The 20,412-nt window shown below is 36.5% G+C and overlaps 1 protein-coding gene across 1 annotated transcript; it reads right to left on the bottom strand.

Annotated features, from left to right (window-relative positions):
* Nucleotides 1-133: 133 nt before the first annotated feature.
* Nucleotides 134-8,094, bottom strand: LOC128231478 (ubiquitin-conjugating enzyme E2 L3-like). Its single transcript, XM_052944361.1, has 4 exons — nt 8,042-8,094; nt 4,959-5,054; nt 3,870-4,056; nt 134-3,050 (listed from the first exon to the last, which is right to left on the bottom strand). Exons 1-4 carry the CDS (start codon nt 8,066-8,068, stop codon nt 2,896-2,898), a joined length of 465 nt encoding a protein of 154 aa, XP_052800321.1. The 5' UTR covers nt 8,069-8,094; the 3' UTR covers nt 134-2,895.
* Between the last annotated feature and the right edge of the window lie 12,318 nt (nt 8,095-20,412).

Here is a 20,412-nt window from a genome sequence, read left to right as displayed (position 1 = left end):
GGCAGATTTTATATGCAAAACCTGTATCAAAAAAGCACTCACCAGGCCAAAGGTAAGAAACATACCCTTGCATAGGATTTGTTCACGAGTCGCAATTTTACTGGACCGAGGGTCTAACAAAAGAAGTCATACCTCTAACAAAATGTTTATTATGACAAATAGTACATAAATTGTGCAAACTTACATTTCAATCATCACCAACACACAGCGTCTAAACATTCGTAAATATACAACTTTCAGGTAATGTGTGTATTTGATTTTCCTATGGTCCATTCTGGAGGTTAAATTTGAAACGATTTTTTATACATGTATTGCCTAAAGGTTTGAGATAGGTTTCTGAATGTGTTTTGTCATGATGTTAGTAAGTATGAAAACAACTCGGAAAAAATATGCAAGGGCCTACTTAGTAGGGATATAAATATGCATGTCATATTAGAAGTAGACTGGTGTCTTACTCCTTCATACATGTCTTATTTTCTATTTCTTGTCTGGAAAAAAATCTTCCTTTTTATGAGGAAACCAGGTAACTGTCCAGACATTTCTCAATGCTAGTTATTAGATTCAAACCATTTGACTTGAATTAGAAACTTGCTTGTAAATTGTCATGCATAAAAATATTTATTTCAAAAAATAAGCCTACACATTTTGTAGAACAGATAACTAACATTTGTTAACTAAATCAAGCAGTATGGATATAAGTATGGATTGTCACATATTAAAAACGAGCGTTGCCAACCAAACACCAACGCTGTTCTGTGTCGGGGTTTTCAGTCAAAAAAGGGGGCATAACTCAACCAGTGTTAAAGCCATAGTTAGCGCAGTACATGTCTCTGGCAACATGTGTACCAAGTTTGATTAAATAACCGGTATCTAATATCAATTTATGAGTTGTGGCCAAGGTTCAAGTTTTGAATGCCACCATCACCAATACCAAGGCTATGACAATATTTATTTTTTTCTTTAAAGAACAGATGCACTAACAAAACAGGTATTTCAAGATAATTGGGTTCTAAGTCATCCTACAATGCTCAATCAAACACAGTGCCCATTCAGACCCACAGTGATATGACAGGTGAACAAGATGAAACTTCATAAACACAAGTGATTCAAATTTGAACATTTACAGAAGTGACTGTTGTCCTTGTGCCGTGGTCAAAGCCCCCAGAAGCCCGCAAGCCCTGCATTGGTAAAAGGCTTTCTGGGATCACTCTAAAAAGAACAGATCTCTTAAAATTATAAACAAAAAGTTACCTGTAGACTATTATTTAAGGTGATTCAACATTGATTTTGCAATTTGAACAAACTCAAGGAGTTACACATGACAACTTGATCTCCGAAAGATAAGTACTGTCTGAATGGTATCTTAATTTTTTTCTCAAAAGACTCGCAAAGAAACTGGAGAACCATAACCTTTCATTATGATACGATTTTAATTTGACCTTTAAAAACAATTGCAAGTCTTCTTAGCCTTAGATACCCAGTACATCTGATAAACTAAATAGATTATAAAAACAAACTTATTTGTTAAAATCTTATTAAAGCTGCACTCTCACAGATTTACCGCTTTTACAACTTATTTATATTTGTCTTGGAAAGAGAAAACTTTTGCATAGATATCTGCAAACCAATGATATAAGATTGCTGACAAAAAAATCAGATTGTAGATTTTCATATTTCCGTTCGAAAATTAATGTTTTATGGCTTATACCGTTACTAACGGTTTAATAAAAATGAATAAAACATCGATTTTTGAACTTAAATATAAAAATCTGCGATCTGATTTTTTGTCAGCAGTCTTATATAACTGGTTTCCATAGATTTTCGCAAAAATGGCTTGTTTCAAGACAAAAAATGAAAAAATTGTCAAAACGTTCAATCTGTGAGAGTGCAGCTTTAATACTAACCTACATTAGTATTTTTTTAAACTCATACACTCTTGAACGTTCAATGATAATCTAATCTACGCCAATGAAATAATTATGCACCAAACAAAGCATGTTAAAGGTCTGATATGACTATTCTTTCCATATTATTGCAACTAAATTGTCTCCTTCACTCATGTTTATTCAAGTTCAATCAAATTTGTTATAGATATTAACTGAAAGACTAGTTTTGAACAGAATTACTACAGTTTTGAACAGATTCCCCCCCTCCCCCCAACAAAATATAATACTATAAAAAGAAAAATTAGGCCCGTTCATTTACATACTGCTAAAGTAACACCCAAAAACATGTATTTTTAAAGACATATTATTCGTAAAAATCAAGAGTATTTCAGCATCCTGCTATGTTGTATAGTTCAATGAATCACAAAAGGTAACGTCAGATATTTCCCTTGCATTAATGGTTGAAAATCGCCGATATAAGAACAACACAACAGTGTCAACTATACATATCACTAATTTCTCTCAGAATTATGTTTTTCATCAACTTTTGTAACTGTTGGAATCTTATTAGGACTATGATGTTCTCGCCCCTCAACTTTTGAAAATGTCCAAGAAAATACCCCACAAAGTTTGTTTCATTTTCGCATCTTTTTTCTTTCAAATTTGTAGGTTTTTGTATAGGAACACCACTGTGTTTTCATTTGAAATTGGTCTTAAGATGGAAAAAAAATGTGAAATTTAACATTTACTTTGATGCATCTTTCTTAATAAGTATATCTGGAGAAAAAGGTGATATTTACTGTTGCATCATTGCATCCCTCTTCTCTGACTACCTGGATGTTTTACTGTATAAAGTATGATACAAAATAAAAAAAGATTTTTGCAAACAATGATCACTTCTATTTTCTTGAACATTTTCAAAAGGAGAGGGCGGATCACAATGGCCCAAACAGGATTCAGTAGTTGGCTTTTCAGAACTCGTGTCTTATGTCATGATCACAGTCAGCGGTTAATCCGATGGGCGCTTTTCACTGGTTTTTCTAGTAAACTCCTGTGCATTTTTGGTGAACTTCTTCTTGTCCTTGGAATATTCTTCAGCAAGATCTGCCCTCAGAGGATGCTCGGGCTCCGGCTCATGGACTAAGGCAACAAGCGATTGTATAACTGAAAAAAAGAAACACAATATCATTGGTATATATTTATATCTATTTAGACCTCAATTTCCATTCCTTAAATGAACTGCCTTTCGGCAATTGCAGTTATCATCCGATTAACACAACTTCATCGGATATGTTCGGATTGCGAATCGTCGCATAACGATATACCGATATACGGTATGTTAAATGCATTGTTGCTACCGGTATATGTGATCCCATTTCACACTTATGTGATTTCAAATGGTTGATCTTTTCCCAGGTTATTGTTGTGGTCTGGTTTTTATATAAATTTACAGAATGGGTGAGAAATGGATTACTGTAAGGTTTTCTTAAATTTTTGAAGTATTTTTTTTTATAATTCTTGAATGAACTGGTGTAAATATAAGTATTCGATCACTTTTGTATCTGTTTTTGAAAATAATGATATAATTTAATGAAAGAACTATTTAAGGATTGAATTGCGGGATTGATGTCATTATCGGAGATATGAATGCAATTGGGCTGGTCAAAGTACAAGTGGAGTCCTTCAGACATTAAACCTTCTTTCACTAATCATATCATTAATTTATTTTCAAAAACAGATACAAAGATGATCAAATATTGTTTAAAATTTATCTGTATTTGTAGTCGATGATCAATTCTTGTTTTTAAAAATTGATTATCGCTAACAGTTTATAGATATCATATAATACATGTAAAATAAAAAAATTAAATATAAGAATTTATTATTATTTATTTTTGGGAATTTAGTGGAGCCATCAAATCTGCAGATCTTGCATCAGCAGACAAATCAATTGATAATCCTACAGACTTATTTAGTACTTACCCTGATCAGTTTTCGTGGCTGGCTTCCAGTTTTCAGCGCTTATGATTGGCAGACAGACCTGGCCTTTCTCGTCAATGTTTGGGTGGTAGATTTTTGTTTTGAACGTTACTTTCGGCGGTTTGAACGGATATTCTGCAGGAAAATCTATCTGGATTTTAAATGCTCCCTTATTGTAATAGTCACAATCCTGAAAAAGAAATATCTTCTATAATTCTTCATACATTTGTATATCAAGTAACAAAATGACCTCAGAAAATATATTTATATACATGTACTTCAGAACTTAAGTTTTGAATGGGGTTTTGTATGTTAAAATTCATGGTACAATGTACAAGTAATATCCAAACATAAAATATAATTTTCCTTATGTTCAAAATCCTTTGAACCAGAAATATTTAAAGCAACGTGCATTCCTTACATATGATTTATCATGGGCATACTCAAATTATCTAGTATCTTCTCTTTCAGATAGAAGCAGTTATTGAAATAAGACTTTTGTATACATGAACAAGCCCATCCTCGGCACCCCAGCGTATCATAACTGATAGGTTATGATACGCTGGGTTGCCGAGGATGGAACAAGCCTGATTTCTTATATTATTGCGTGGCATCATTTTTTTTAAAAAGCCCTGTAATATAAAATCCAGAATTTGAGCAAGCCCAGAAAGCATTTTATCAGTGCAGGGCTTGCGGAGTGGGCTTGTGCTAATTTTGACCACTGTAAAAGTGTAGTCATTTCAATAGATTCATGGTTAACTTTCTAGTCAAGTTTCATGAAGCTTCCACTGTAATGCACTTATACTTTTGTAGATGCATGTGAGACCGGATACATGTAGCATGCTACATATGCCATATTTGCACAAAGGGCCAATACTCGGCACTTATTGGGCAAAGCCACACACAAAACTAAAACAACTCCCCTATCCTACTTAACATTCCTATGAAGTCTCTATCTCATATGCTCATACACAACCAACATAATTTTTATGTGACAGACAAACAAGGGCAAGTCTGTATGCCACCATTGCAATAGTGGGGACATAAAAAAATCAACATATAAACTGGAGAGTAGAAAGAGTTTTTTCATACCGGTACAATTAAACCCTGCCATTGAAGTATGTTAGATTCATCCACAACAATGTTTTTGAAGTTCTTTAAACCTTGCCTCTGGATATCTTGAAGCTCCTGGAATCAAAAAATACAAATTACATGTATTGCAAAATAAGTGTAACCACAAATAGTGATGAACAATCAGTAGTTTTAATTTGAATATTTCATTTAAATTATCTTTACAGGCATTCCCTGTCCATAGTGACTAATAACGTGTGTCTCTCCAGTTTAATAGTTTATGTTAGCCTAAGTAATATCAAGTGTTTAACTCGTAAGGAAACAAAATTATCAATACACTGACTTCTATCAAATTTGCATGTATACTTTGCTGAACTTTCACTATATTTTGATATCAAGTGATTTTTCAAGCAATTAACTTCACTGAATGTGTCTTTCAATTGTGATAATGAACCTAAAACGGCCTTAAGTTGGGGAAAAAGAGGCTGAGCATTGTAATTTTACTTAATTAAAATGATTTAAGTTTCTACTTTTGCCAATTGTGTTATGCCCTTATCCCAAGTTACCACCCTGCCCCTTTTCATGCAAGAAGTGCTCTTCTTAGGTTTTTAACTGAAAAAAGATTTATTTTGATTTGTGAAAAAAGGATAATTCATTTGGGGAAAATGGACAGAGGAAACAGCTGATATACACTAGTAATATAACCTAAAACAAGATATATGCTTGTCAAACATTATGCCCTCGGAGTGCCGCTTTGTCAGAAACAGAAAACCGACTTGGGAATCAAATAACATATTCGAAATGATAAGATATTTGTCAGAACATTTTTAACTATCCTTTAAAATATTCTTGACAAAATTCACTTTAGCGTTTTGAAACACTGCATGATATATACAAAGTAATAAACATATATGTCAATGTATTTCGAGGGGCACAAATGCAGCATGTGTTTGAATTAATGCATTACGCATTCCGACATCTACACTACCGAATATGAGATCGGATTTGTAAACTAATGGTTATATCACATCAATGAAATGATTGATAAACATGAAAGAAAATTGTTTTTTCTTACTTTTAAGCGGTATTTGATGATAAATAAAGATGAAATATTCATTATCTTTTACATCTGGACGCGAAAAATGGTTGGTCAGATAAACACTGTTACAAATTTAGTCGGTCAGCGTCATAAATGTTTGTGCCATCAGACCTACTGTTAATGTGAGTCTTGATATGTCTGGCCAAAACCCTGCACCTTATCACCTCGTTTATTGGTTACATTATGCAGTGTTCAAAATTGGCGGTCTGATAGCCAGTGGCTACCGATTTTCTGCAGAAACTAGCCAGACTGGAATACTGTTTTTTCCTAATGTGATTAAAAAAAACACATGCCAAATAAATGCGTAAAGCATCATGTTTTTTAAATGCTTATTATTTAAGATTGCATCCAATCTAGCTAATTGCTAGAGTGGCGACTCAGGGCTGCAAGCCATGTGCTGATGTTTGTTTATTCAATTGATGTATATAAACACGTGCCAACAGAAATCCGAAAGTGGTAAGTGATTATCGATATGTTTCAAACCAGGAACTGTCTCTATCAGCAGCAATCAAACTCGATGACTTTATTAACTCTGCCCATTATGTAAATGAACCGATACCTTCGCCAGTTTTCTTTAGCCACAATAATGTGTGTTTTGGGAACTTATTGAACATTTATTTATTCATTTAAATATATATTTTATTTATCAGCTAAAAATTAAAAGACAGATCTTTAAGTTTTTAATGCGTCACAGAAAATAAGCATTTTACAAACATTAAATGGGCGGGAAACATTTGCCTGTTTACTCCCTGACAAATTAAATGAAAGTGAATGGAGAACTGTTTGGCATAATAAAATTGTTGTCAGTGTATAGAACAGTAAGGTTCTATTATATACCTTAAAATTGCTATGACATTTATTTTAAAATACAATCATAGGAATATTGGCAAAAGAAACACTTCAAGTATTTTTGTTTTTACTTCCGGAACATGAAAGCGAAACAGAAAGTAGAAAAGGGTAAAATGTCATTGCACAATCACGGGTGCATATCGGATTTGACAAGGATGCATTGGATAACAGAACGAATAGTACATACATAATTTTTATCATCCATGAAATAAATTATATGTTCAACAGTCAGAAAATATTTTTCCCTTTTTTTATTTACCTTTTTGAAAGTCCTTATTATTTATACAGTATTGTATTCATTTTCTGATGACTACATTATTATATGTATAACTACAATTTACTTTATTTTTTTGCAGGGGGGGGGAAGTCGGGAGACAGCGAGAAGTTCAATTCTCCCTCAAATTTCGACATAGGATGAGCCAACCATGCTTATTGAATTATAGATGCACCATCCAGTTTGAGAAACGTTTATTATTGAAACTGTATGAGCATAACGGAATCGTGGGGGAATCGTATTCAAACTTCCATAAATTCTTCCAAACGAGTGATACTTTATTGCGTTTAAGTTTGGGCTAGTGAAATTGGTTTTGGGCATGTAAAATATCCTACCTGATAGCCCGAACGGGCTAGCTGATTCAAATGCGAATTTTGTACCCTGAATATGACAAATGTGGTTACGAATTCACTATCACAACTGTTAGAACTGACCAAGATTGAGTGGTAACAAGATGACCGGATCCCCAAGACAGTGCTTAATTGACACATCATTAATTAATACATAATCTGTAAATTTACATCATGTATAAATTTAGCACTTGGGTAGTGACAAAGCATAAGCAAGTAAAATACTTTGAAAATTATATTATATAATTATGTACTGTATTATTTGCTTAGTTAATATGTATTTAGTCAACATAAAGAAATATGTTGTGGTGACGGTTACCCGACCGACTAATGTTCTAATTATTATTTTTAAGAAATACTTCTGAATAAATCCATCACGACACTTTCAAAACAGATTTCTGAGGGTATATAAGCGTGAACAGTTTAAAGACTCGAGCATATTTATAGATAAGAATGCACTTAAGTGATCTAAACGTTCGTCGTCATTTTATTTAGAGTATTAACACCCAAAATAGCCAATATTTATCCCTACCTTAGTCAGACGCCTGGTCGCTGCCATCTTGAATAATGTCACGTGACAATGCAATACTTTCGTTCCCTTTCCACTTCGAACTAAAAACATTTTATTGGTTGTAGCCAACAAGTACTCCAGATCTTTTAAGTGGCCCAAAAAATAACAATACGACAATGTTCAGTGATCTATCAAATCTAGCTACAGATGAACATGTATATTATTTTCTGGGTACATGTACTTGCTGATGACGAAATACCGTACGGCATATACTGTATGTCGAATTATTTCAGAGCGTTGAAATGCACGTGATGCACGTTAGTATTGAAATGTCAGCCCCATGCAATTTTTAATAAAACCGCCCGATAGCTCAGTGTGTAATAAAAATCCTGATGTTGTTAAGACCACTCTTGAAGAAGAAAGTAACATTTTGATAAACTGGTTTACTTCCAATCAAATGCAGGCTAACCCTGACAAATTTCAAGCAATTTCAGTTGGCTCAAACTGTCTGTTAAAAAAATAAAAAAAATCAATATACTTTATCGCACTATTGTTTGTGAAGATCATTTTAAAATTTGAGTCGTTGAGGTAGATAAATTATTAAATGTTGATGCCCAGTTTTCTTAAGTGTGCAAAAAAGCAGCTTATCAACTGAATATCCTTCAAAGCCTAAGCAAACTTTTGACAACCAATACTAACTTATCATTGTTGTAATATGATATCGGCTACCTGCGAGTGGCCAGGCTTATCAGCAGTTTGTAGTTAGCTAGCGTCGAATAAACACCGTAAATTACATAGCAGTCTTTATCTATCATCCCTTTAGTTAATAAATAATACGACATGGTGGCAGCGCGGGATTAAACTCAACAATAATATTGGCACTATTTGCACTAGAGTTAATAAACAATATGGTAAATTTTAATTTCCAACATCCGGATAAATTTGACTTCCAAAAGCAGGAACAGTGGGAAAAGTGGTTAAAACGGTTTGAGAGATTTAGGCTTGCGTCAGGATTAGGAGAAAAAAACGAAGAAGTGCAAGTTAACACTTTAATTTATTCAATGGGACCAGAAGCAGAAGAAATTATGTCATCGTTTAATCTTTAGAATGAAAACAGCAAGAAATTTGATACTGTAGTGGAAAAACTCAATCAGCATTTCATTCCTAAAAAGAACGTTATCTTCGAGAGAGCAAAATTCAACCAACGATCACAAATGGCTGGTGAAAGCGTGGACAGTTTCATCACAGAACTGTACCATTTGGCAGAAAATTGTGAGTTTAGGGACTTACATGATAGTTTAATTCGCGACAGGATTGTGGTTGGAATCATGCAGAGACCACAAATTGTCCGAAAGACTGCAGCTTGACCCAACACTGTCGCTAGAAAAGGCGGTGACTGAGGCCAAACAACGAGAGTCGGTTCGAGCCCAACAAGCGGTAGTAAGAGGCGAACCGTCATCTACAGTTGAGGCAGTGACAAGACGGCAACACAAGACTCAGGGGCACCGGAACTGGAAGCCAGAGAAAAAACCGGTCCTATCTACGCCAGCAAGCAGGGATTGTCAGCGTTGTGGGCTGGCAACACGCCGGGGCACCCTCGAAACAAGTGCCCGGCAAAAGATGCGAAGTGCCATAAATGTCAGAAAATAGGACACTTCCAAAAGAAATGCCGCTCAACCGTTGGAGCCGTGATTGAGGCTAGCAACTCCGAGCATTCCGACGAAGACGAGTCCTTCCTTGGTACAGTACGGGCATCAACGACCAAGGACCCGTGGAAAGCGACACTAGCCGTAAATGATGAAGCGGACGTGACGTTCAAAATCGACACCGGGGCAGACGTAACAGTTATCCCAGAGAAACTGTTAAAACACATGTTTGGAGTGAAAATACAGAAAACTAACAGATCATTATTTGGCGCAGGCAATTCTAAATTAACAGTTCTCGGTAAATTCCAAACCACAATTGAATCTTCATCAAAAATGTGTGTTACAGAAGTGTTTGTTGTAAAAACTTTGGAATTTCCTCTCCTTGGCCGACCTGCTATTGAGGCTTTACAAATTGTTCAGGTAAATGATTTTAAATACATTTCATCTGTCAAAGCATCGTATGAACAAGTATATGAGAAATTCCCCATTGTCTTTAGCGACAAATTAGGTAAAACTGATTGGGAATACAAAATCACATTATGTGAAAACTCAAAGCCGTACTCATTGTCTACACCGCGTCGAGTACCATTGCCTTTAATGAAAAAAGTCAAAGCCGAGCTAGAGCAAATGGAGAGATCGGGGGTTATTTCAAAAGTACCAGAGCCTACCGAGTACTGTTCGCCAATGGTAGTAGCTCCTAAACCAAATGGTCAAATTAGGATATGTGTAGATCTGTCAGAGTTGAATCAGTCAGTAAAACGAGAGCGTTTTCAATTACCATCCGTAGACGAGTCACTTGCAAAGCTCGCTGGAGGACGTTTCTTTTCGAAAATTGACGCACGCCACGGTTTCTGGCAAGTAAGATTAGCACGCGAATCGTGACATTTAACTTCATCCATAACCCCATTCGGTAGGTTTTGCATCTCGCCATACGGTATAAATGCTATGCCAGAATTCTTTCAGAGAAAAATGTCAGCATTGTTAGAAGGAGTACCGGGCGTAGTTTGCAAAATGGACGACGTCCTCATATTCGGTGAGAATAAGAATGAACATGATCAGCGTTTATTTCGCGTGTTAAGGCTCATTTCTGAGGCTTGCATCACACTGAACAAAGAAAAATGCCAGTTTGGTAAACACAGTTTGACATTTCTAGGTCATGTTGTAGGTCAGGGCGCAATTGGGGCCGACCCAGCCAAAGTGAAAGCAATTATTGACATGCCAAACCCGCAGAATATTTCAGATATCCGGAGATTTCTTGGAATGTGCAATCAATTAGTTCACGCCAAACTTAGCACAAATGTCTAAACCGTTGCGAGACCTTTTAAAGGACAAAAACTCGTGTTTCTGGGGTCCAGATCAAGAATCGTCCTTCCAGAAATTGAAAGAGGAGTTAAGTACTCCCAAGATTTTGGCCCAGTATGATCATAATAAGGAAACCATGGTCTCAGCAGACTCTTCTTCATTTGGCATGGGGGGAGTTGTTAGGCAAAAGCAGGGAAGTACATGGAAACCAATAGCGTTTGCTTCTCGTTCGCTTACTGAAGCAGAACAAAGGTATGCTCAAATAGAGAAAGAATGCCTTGCATTAACATGGGTTTGCGAAAAGTTTCAAAACTTTTTAATAGGATCCAAGTTTGTCCTAGAAACGGATCATAAACCGTTAGTTCCTTTATTAAGTACGAAAGACTTGACCGATTTACCTGCTAGAATCCAGAGGTTTCGCATGCGCCTTATGCGTTACGATTTTAGCATTGTTTACATAAGCGGATGTAAACTGGTTACAGCCGACTGTCTATCAAGGGCACCTCTGTGTACGTTAATTGATAAAGAATCCGAAAGTCTGCAGTCCGCGAGTGACGCATATGTTCAAATGATTGTCAATGACATCCCAGCGACCGCTAATCGACTGGAACAAATTAAGTCCCTTTACAAAGAGGATAATATCTGTACACAGCTTTTGTTGTATTGTAAACAAGGGTGGCCAGATAAGTCAGCACTTCCTGAATACATGAAACCATACTGGTGTTATAGGGGTGAGATAACTGTTCAAAGAGGTCAATTGTTCAAAGGAACGCGACTAGTAATACCAAACACATTACAATCAGATATGATTGATAGACTTCACGGTGAAGCGCATCAGGGAATTTCGAAATGTAAGGGAGCGGGAAAAAACAATCTGTTTGGTGGATTGGTTTGAGCTCGGCTCTAGAAAAGGTTGTAAAGTCATGCCATAAATGCATTGAAAACGGTTGCGATAGAGCAGAACCGCTTATGCCGTTCGAATTTCCAGAACGCCCTTGGCAACGCGTAGCAACAGCCTTATTTGAACTAAAAGGTCACAAATATTTGTTAGTAGTGGACTATTTCTCGCGTTATATTGAGCTGGCCAAACTTTCAAATGCTACAGCAGCGTGCGTAGTAAATCACATGAAGTCCATTTTCGCGCGACACGGTATACCAGAAATAGTATTTAGTGACAACGGGCCGTGTTACAACGCAGCGACTTTTAAAAAGTTTGCACGTGAGTATGGATTTGCACACCATACTTCTAGCCCAAAAATGCCTCAAAGTAATGGTCTTGCGGAAAGGTCTGTAAGAACTATTAAAGAGATGCTGAAGAAATCAGACGACCCGTATTTGGCACTGTTGTCATATCGTGCAACGCCATTGCACAATGGATTCAGTCCGTCAGAATTAATAATGGGCAGAAAATTAAATACGTCAATACCGGTTAAACCCGAAACTTTAAATCCAAAGTGGCCAAATTTAAAAATTGTCCGAAATCGGGAAAATAAGATTAAAGGTAAACAAAAAAGATATTTCGATACAAGACACAAGGCAAAAACTTTGCCTTGCCTAAAAAATCGCGACCGAGTTCTTGTAAAAGATCAAAACAAGTATGGGGTAATTGAATCACAATCTGTATGTCCACGTTCATACAATGTTAAGACGGCTGAAGGTATTATCCGCCGGAATAGGCGCCATCTTATAGAAACACCCAGGCGGCCTAATGGTCAGCAGAATGGTCAAGGAGAACAGATGGTTCAGATTAATGAGAGTGATAGTGAAAATTATTTATCTTCATGGGAAAGTAAGGAGGAGACCGTGGAACCAAGGAATGGTTACGTAACAAGATCAGGAAGATTGTCAAGAAACCCATAAAGACTAATCGAATCGTGTTAGTTAAAATATATTATATTTCATATAAATATGTTTATTTGTTTCAGAAATAAACGCCTCTAAATAATACATTCATTAAATTACTTATTAACTTGAAAGGGAGGTGTTGTAATATGATATCGGCTACCTGCGAGTGGCCAGGCTTATCAGCAGTCTGTAGTTAGCTAGCGTCGAATAAACATCGTAAACTACATAGCAGTCTTTATCTATCATCCCTATAGTTAATCAATAATACGACAATCATCTTTAATTTTTTTAATCATATCCTATTTCAACTGCTGTCCTGCCGTTTGACATGTTTGTAGCAAGATCAACACAGAAAAAAAAGATTCAATACAGAGCTTTTACACCTCAGCTGGTCTCAACAATCTTCTTCATAGAGTTCAATTGCCAACATAACATCTGAGCAGGGTAAGATACACCCCTATTTAAACTTACAAATATCTGTATGGTATCTCACCGGAATATGTTAAAAACATTGTAGCTTTTAAGAAATGTAATTTTAATCTTAGATATGAAAACTGTGTAGATGTTCCATCAGTAAGAGCATCTAAATATGGGAAGAACTCTTTCCGCTTTGAGGCCATTCAGGTATGGAACAGCCTCCCAAAGGAAATAAGGTGTTCTCAGAACTACCTGGAATTTAGAACGCTGATCTGCACATGGACAGGTCCCTCTTGTAAATGCTCAATGTGCAAGTAATACTTTATGGCTTTATTTTTTTAGAAGAAATTGAGAATTATAAGATGTTTCACTGAATATCTTAATTTTATCCTTTGTCTTAGCGGAAAATGAGTTTTGTTTTTAGTGGGATGGCTTAAACCCACTGGACAAAATATTGCATTCAAATACCAGAAAAGATTTCAGCGGATATTTTGAATAAAAATAACAAATAATCATATTAAATAACATGGGATAATATCTATTTATGATTGTTTAAATTTATAAAACATCTGTCACATCTGAACACATACAACTACTTGTGTTAGGTGCTGATACTGTCAGGAGAGTGGTCGGTCAGAGGTTTGGATGGTTACCTGTAGGTAGGGATTGCCCCAATGGGATCAACAATGCCTTTGTACGCTACTGTTTCTGATAATATCAGTACAATCTAGTACTGTCCCAATTACATGATACATATAATACCTCCTCTAAGCAATACTTTCCAAAGATTTTTCCTATCAAGCTAGATTAATTATAATTTTTTACCAACTCCACATCAATGTATCATGTTATTCCCATGCACATAATGCTGCTTACAATTTTGCTGTTTCAATGTATACGATTATCCTTTAAGTTAAACTCTTGAAAGAACTAACCGTTTTACAGTGATATGTCAACTAGCGGAACCGTGCGCGTGTGGAATGCCCGTACAGCCGGGAAAACTATTTATCACTGTTTTCAATGCTCTAATCCAACTAACATTTTGTAAGTGTATGCATGAATATAATAACGAACGGCTTTTGTAAATACTTGTTCCCATATTTGTTCATTTTTATCCTATATTCTTATTTTTCCAGGTCACAACCGCATTGCTCTGTTTTGGTATGTTATGTATGTTTGTTATTCATGTCGGAAAATAGCTCAGTGAGGCAATGTTTCTTGTTAACATATACTCGGACTTTAAATAAAGAAACCCAGGTCCAATCAATGCTCGGATCCAATTGTTAAAACTTGACGATATGTTAGTAAAGCTTAAAGTATTCAAATTGTACAGCCAATATCACAACAAAACAGCCTAAGGTATCATTGCCTTCATTACTCAATCCGTCTCAACTACTTTTTAATACAACAGGATGGCATGGCATAAAATATGGGGTCTAGGAAGTATTATAAGGTCGCGAGAAGGAGGAAGTGTTGTGTAGATGGTAGTGTGCTGGTATCAGATGATCCTGGAGGTAGCGGTACGATTGCTCTTGTTGTGTAGAACTGGCCCCCAATATCACGAAAATACATAAGTCAAATCTCAATCTCAACTCATTTTACCATATAACATCAAACTTTATTGAAAAAAAAGATTTACACATTTTTAAACCTCATTCTATCATTGAGTATGCTAAATTGATTAAATCCTTTGGTCTAGATTCCAAGAGAAAATATTCTACAGCTAAAAATGTACTTGAGTACATTTCATTGCCTTTTTACAATTACTCTAAAATAATTTTTGCTCTAGAAGTAGTTTTCTTTGATTTATTGACAAAATCTATAGGTTTATATAAATAATATAATGTTTTTATAAACTCTGTTACAAAAATGCGTTTTTATCGCAGTCAAACAAAATGGAATATACGACAAAAACTTGTTTGCTGTAAGAAGATATTAAATTTACTATAAACCGTGTTTTGTATCGCGTTTTGTGCATTTTAAGAATCTATGGTATTGTTGGGATTTTTTATGATCTTTACGACATTCAACATTATTTGGAATTGAGCATTGGTCTCAATGTGTTTTTTAAATACTAGTTTCATTAATATAGATAAGTACGAGTAGATTGTAATTCATAAACAATAGTATGTACATGATATACGTCAGACAATTATAACATTATAAGCAGCTATGTTTGCTGAAACAAAACAACAACTTTGAGTGAAAAGATATCTGCAATTAATATAGGAGTAAATACAATATATTTTGTAGGCAGAGTCAAGGGGTTATTATTATAAAACTCTATTTTCTTTTCTATCAATAACGCTTTAACCAAGGCATCAATGGATTGAGTCAAATGCCGTCTCTTTTACTCAAACAATAATAGTATTTCATTACAGCATTCAATTCTAAATATATCGAAGTTTATATTAGATGATATTTGGTATTTAAAACCTTTGTTCGGTAAGTTATTTTCTATAATTTAAGTGTAAAAGAGCTAAGACAGTCACAGTAGGAAGTATTATTTACATAACTGTGGTGATCAGAAACGACTTATTATTATAATCAAATATTAAACTTCGAATGGGCGTTATATCTTTATAAAATGTCACAGGCATTACCTTATTTTTGAGGAAAAAAACACACAACAACATGCGAAATGCATTTATCAACATTTTTATTTTTAAACAGACTGTATTTTTTTGTTACAGAAGCAGTGTGTGTATACCACGTGATAAATTACGTCACATATGCTATGGTTAGTATTAAGACCTAGAGTACATGGAGTTTGTAAGCGTTTAATACAATCGCGTTCAGCTTTAGATACATCTTGCTTTGAATATCTATGTACATCACTATGTAGCCTGGTCTCTAGATTGAACATGTTCAACTGGATGAATGGTTAACTTGTTTAAAGAATGTCCCGTTCAGTAAAATGCTGGTACATAATTTTTTTTAAAACTCTTGTAAATATGTTCTCGTAAACGAATTATTTCCTACATATTGTATACCATATAATTTCCAAATGTAAGTTTAATCTACGAATACTAGCTACAGGTGAATTCTTTATGTAGGTGCTTGAACCAGCGGTTTTGCAATCGTTTTCTTAATGCTTAAAGGTGAACACAATAGTCAGGCTGGCAAGGATGAACATTTGTATGCTGTTAGGCGGTCAATATGAATTGGTTTTTGCAGGGTTTGTTGCCACCGATCACTTCATCAAATAGACAAGATCATCAGATGTCAGATAGTTTGGTGCAGTCATCTGGCTGACGAGAAGTGTCATGATCCCAGACAATATCAGCACACTTTAAAGATCTCCTTCTGGCTGTAGTGTCATATATCGCCTTCAGTTTGTTGCGGAGAGCCTGCGCGTAACTCTTGAGCGACACGGCATCCTGTGTGACCATACCCAACAGTGGAGGCCCATCAACGTCTGCAGTGGTTTGCCATCATTTCTAGTGTGTGGGGGGTGGGGGGTAACTCATCCCGTTTTCTCTGATTATTTGAGCAATACATTGCAAGTAAGACTCAAAAGCTGTCACTGTGTATCGGTAATGGAACACGGAATCTATCCACAGTTATTAACAAACGCTTTTGCTACTGTTTCAGAGTGTTGGACTGGCAGCAAAATACTCTCGGTCCAATGAGAGAACAAATCTGAAATAACTTGAACAAATTTGTTTCCCTGGTCAGTAAGGGACAACGGTCCAAAGATATCAAGGGGCGACACGTTCTATAGCTGGAGCACAGGATCAAAACCAAATGGGGATTAGGAAATGATACTGTTTATGTTGTCAGCTTTGGACTGAAAATGTGCTTTGCTTGAAGGCTGACTAAGGGTCAGTGTTCTTGGTATTATTCGAACAAGTCTGACACTGCAGCCATGATGTAAGTATCATGGGTGAACACTTCATTTTTGTCACGCTTCTTCGGTCTCATCTTGGTTATTTTGCTGCTTAGAACACTTTGTACAAGGTGACCGTGAAAGGGCATCAGCATTACGATGCTGAAGACCTGGCCGATGGACAACTGTGATATCAAACAGTGCCCAAAGTCTCCAACCACCAAGCAGCTTGACCTGTTGGATTCTTTAGTGACCTCATCCAGGACACTGCTTATACTTGTCTGTCCGTTATAAGATTGGCTGGCCAAATAGTGATGGAAGGACTTTAGTGCAATGACCATTGCATTAAGTTCTTTACAAGTGACACAGTAACTATTTTCACGTTTGTTCATGCTCTTGCTGAAATGACGGTTTCTCTTCCTCTTTGGACTTGAGAAAAAAACAGCACTTCTTGCAAAATTGCTGGCGTCTGTGTCAAGTATAAACTGGATAACTAAGAATCAGCGCTGTAATAAGAGCTTGTCTTACAGTTGAAAAATGCCTGAGAGCATTCATCTGATCAAATAGATTTGCTATACTTCCTACTTAACTTGTGAAGTGGTAATACACGTTCAAGACGTTCGAGGCCCTCGGTCATCGGTTTGCTTGGAACTATGATGTCGTCCGTATAGAGTAGGTATTCGACCCAAAGCAGACTACGGTAACATTTTCGACAAGCCTTTCGAACATACTAGGAGTATTAGCAAGGCCAAAAATCATGACCGTGATTGAAAGTATCCCATAGTTGTTCCAAGAGCAGTCTTTTCATTGTCTGTTTCCATGCCCCCTGCCATTTACCAGACTTCAGGTCCATAGAGCTGAACAACTTAGCATCCGACAAAGCGCCGATTCAATCATTGCTGTTTTGGAGAAGGTTAGCAACTTCAACCAGCTTCAGATAGTCAACACAGAATACCGCCCGAATAGCTTAATGGTAGGGCTTGCGCTTCGGGGGGAGAGGTTCACACCCCGGCCGTGTCAAACAGAAAAACGATAAAATTTGGTACATGTAGCTCCAATGTTTATCGTTCGGCATTAAAAGGGTGTACTTAGAAGTGGTTTAACCAAGAGAATTTGTATCCCGTGCCTTGGTGATTACACCAAGCACTTTAAAGACTAAAAAGTAAAAAGGTATTTTCGTAGGGAGCTAGGGTATCACATCCGGATCTCTATTATTTCACTTTGTTTCTTCAAATCTTCAAATGTCTGGATTTTAATTGCAGTCACTTATCTCATGCCACTCATCGCATTTAAATAATTCAAGTCGAGATAAATTCTAATAAATAAACAAAAAAATAGTAAATATAGAACTTCGGCGTTCCATCCTTCTTTATGACAACAGACGAAGACCAGGCACTTGCAGACTTCTCAATGACACCTTGATTCAACATTTTAAACCCTCCTCGCGTTCTATTTGTCACCTTGCAAATGGCAACCGACGTGGGATTGATGTATTGGAATTGTATCTCTGGTATTTATTGAATGCTGCATAGTTTGACCGATATATTCAGCGCTTTTGAAAACGGTGGGTTGATATCTGAATTGGAATTTAGCTAAATCATATTTTTGAGAATCATTTAAGTGCGTTGAACTACGAGAATAAACATCAGTGAGGTCGTCTGGTATGACAATTTTATTCGAAGTAGGAGATTTAACCTCTCTAACAACTGTTTGTACGCCACTTCCGGTGTTAGCATGTTTGAAAAGATATATGTGATTAAAGTGGATTTTCTAAATTAGTGGATGGATAAGTAATGAGCAAATAATCATATACCAATGGTGAGGGATATAACTTTGTAGATTTTGTGACAGGTTTTGACTCGACCATTGCTGGATTAGTTTAGATAACAACATTACAAACGAATTCCTTCGTCTCTCTCTCAAAATTTGGATTACCCAAGCAAATCGGTAGTCGGTCATGGTTGTCTTCATATATACAAGAACCAGACTTATTCTCGATTGATACATTTATGGATGTTATGGATACCTGTTCATGTGATCAGTGATAATTGATGTGTGCTCACCATACTTGGATCGGCTTTATCAGGCCGCAAATCGTATGCGATTATGATGTTATTGTTATTGTGATGCCGTTATTTTTCCGTTAAGTGGCGGACACTGCTATATAACAGTGGGGATAAGTCTGCAATTGTGGAGAGCATGAATCGGAACTTTTGCCCAACCAGCGATATGCAAAAATCTCCAGGTAAAGTCCTTAATGCTGAACAATATTTCACTCAACATTCACATTGCCCTGTTTCTGCTACTTGCTACCCAGTGTGTAGAGAAAAATCCTGGTCCGGGTCCCGAATTGCGAGAACATTCCGGCCGTCAACCGTCTGTCTCCCGGCAGACATCGGTCGGAATCTAAGGACGTCAATCAACTTCGATCCCTGGTGCTGGTGTTACTGCTGGCTCATCCTCTGGAGCGTCACTACATAACCAAGAAGTCAGTAGGACATTAATGCCGGCGTCTGAATCATCGCAACATGAAGGAGATACGCGGATCAACGGCGGGCACCATGACACACAGGCATCGCTATCGTCTTGGTTACATCCTGTGACCGTTCAAACAGATAGCGTTCATCATGTTGATGATATAGACCTTGTTGATGAACAGGACGATCGATTTGAGTCCACGGAGATTAATATGGCGTCCGTTTTGCTTGAAATCAATAAATCAATAAATAACACAACAAGAAATGTTTGTCAAACATTATGCCCCCCGAGCGCCATGTTGTCAGGATTATATGGACAATTGAATGAAATATGCATGGACCGAAATGACAGCTGATTTGTTGCCGTTAAGGCAGTTTTAAGATTATGACCATTAAAGTGTGATGATAGAGTGTGTTATGACCATGACCTTTGACTCTATGAACTCAAAATCCAGAGTCATCAGCTGGTCACCAGAAACCTAAATGTCAAGTTCGAGGGCCATGGGTGCAGGCATTGTCAAGTTATCACACAAACAAGTTTTTTTCGTTCAAGGTCACTGTGACCTTGACCTTTGACCCAATGACCCCTTAAATCATAAGGGGTCATCTACAAGTCAGATGCAACTCCAAGTCAAGTTTGAAGGCCATGGGTTCAGGCATTGTTGAGTTATCACTCGGACAACCTTTTACCATTCAAGATCACTGTGACCTTGACCTTTGGCTCTATGAACCCTAAAATCAATAAGGGTGATCTACTGGTCAGGCTTAACATCCATGTCAAGTTTAATGATCATAGGGTCAGGCATTGTTGAGATATCAGTGGGAGAAGATTTTTTAACTTTTTTGCGTTGAAGGTTACTGTGACATTGACCTTGG

This window comes from Mya arenaria, chromosome 4 (genome assembly GCF_026914265.1).
Source record: "Mya arenaria isolate MELC-2E11 chromosome 4, ASM2691426v1".
In the NCBI taxonomy this organism is placed as follows: domain Eukaryota; kingdom Metazoa; phylum Mollusca; class Bivalvia; order Myida; family Myidae; genus Mya; species Mya arenaria.
This window is presented reverse-complemented; position numbering and strand designations above follow the sequence as displayed.

Coding starts and splice junctions, on each gene's coding strand:
- LOC128231478 (XM_052944361.1), bottom strand. CDS start 8,068: ATGGCAGCGACCAGGCGTCTGACTAAG. Junction 5,055..8,041: donor CGACCAGGCGTCTGACTAAG/GTAGGGATAAAT, acceptor TTTTGATTCCAG/GAGCTTCAAGATATCCAGAG. Junction 3,051..3,869: donor AGCCACGAAAACTGATCAGG/GTAAGTACTAAA, acceptor TCTTTTTTTCAG/TTATACAATCGCTTGTTGCC.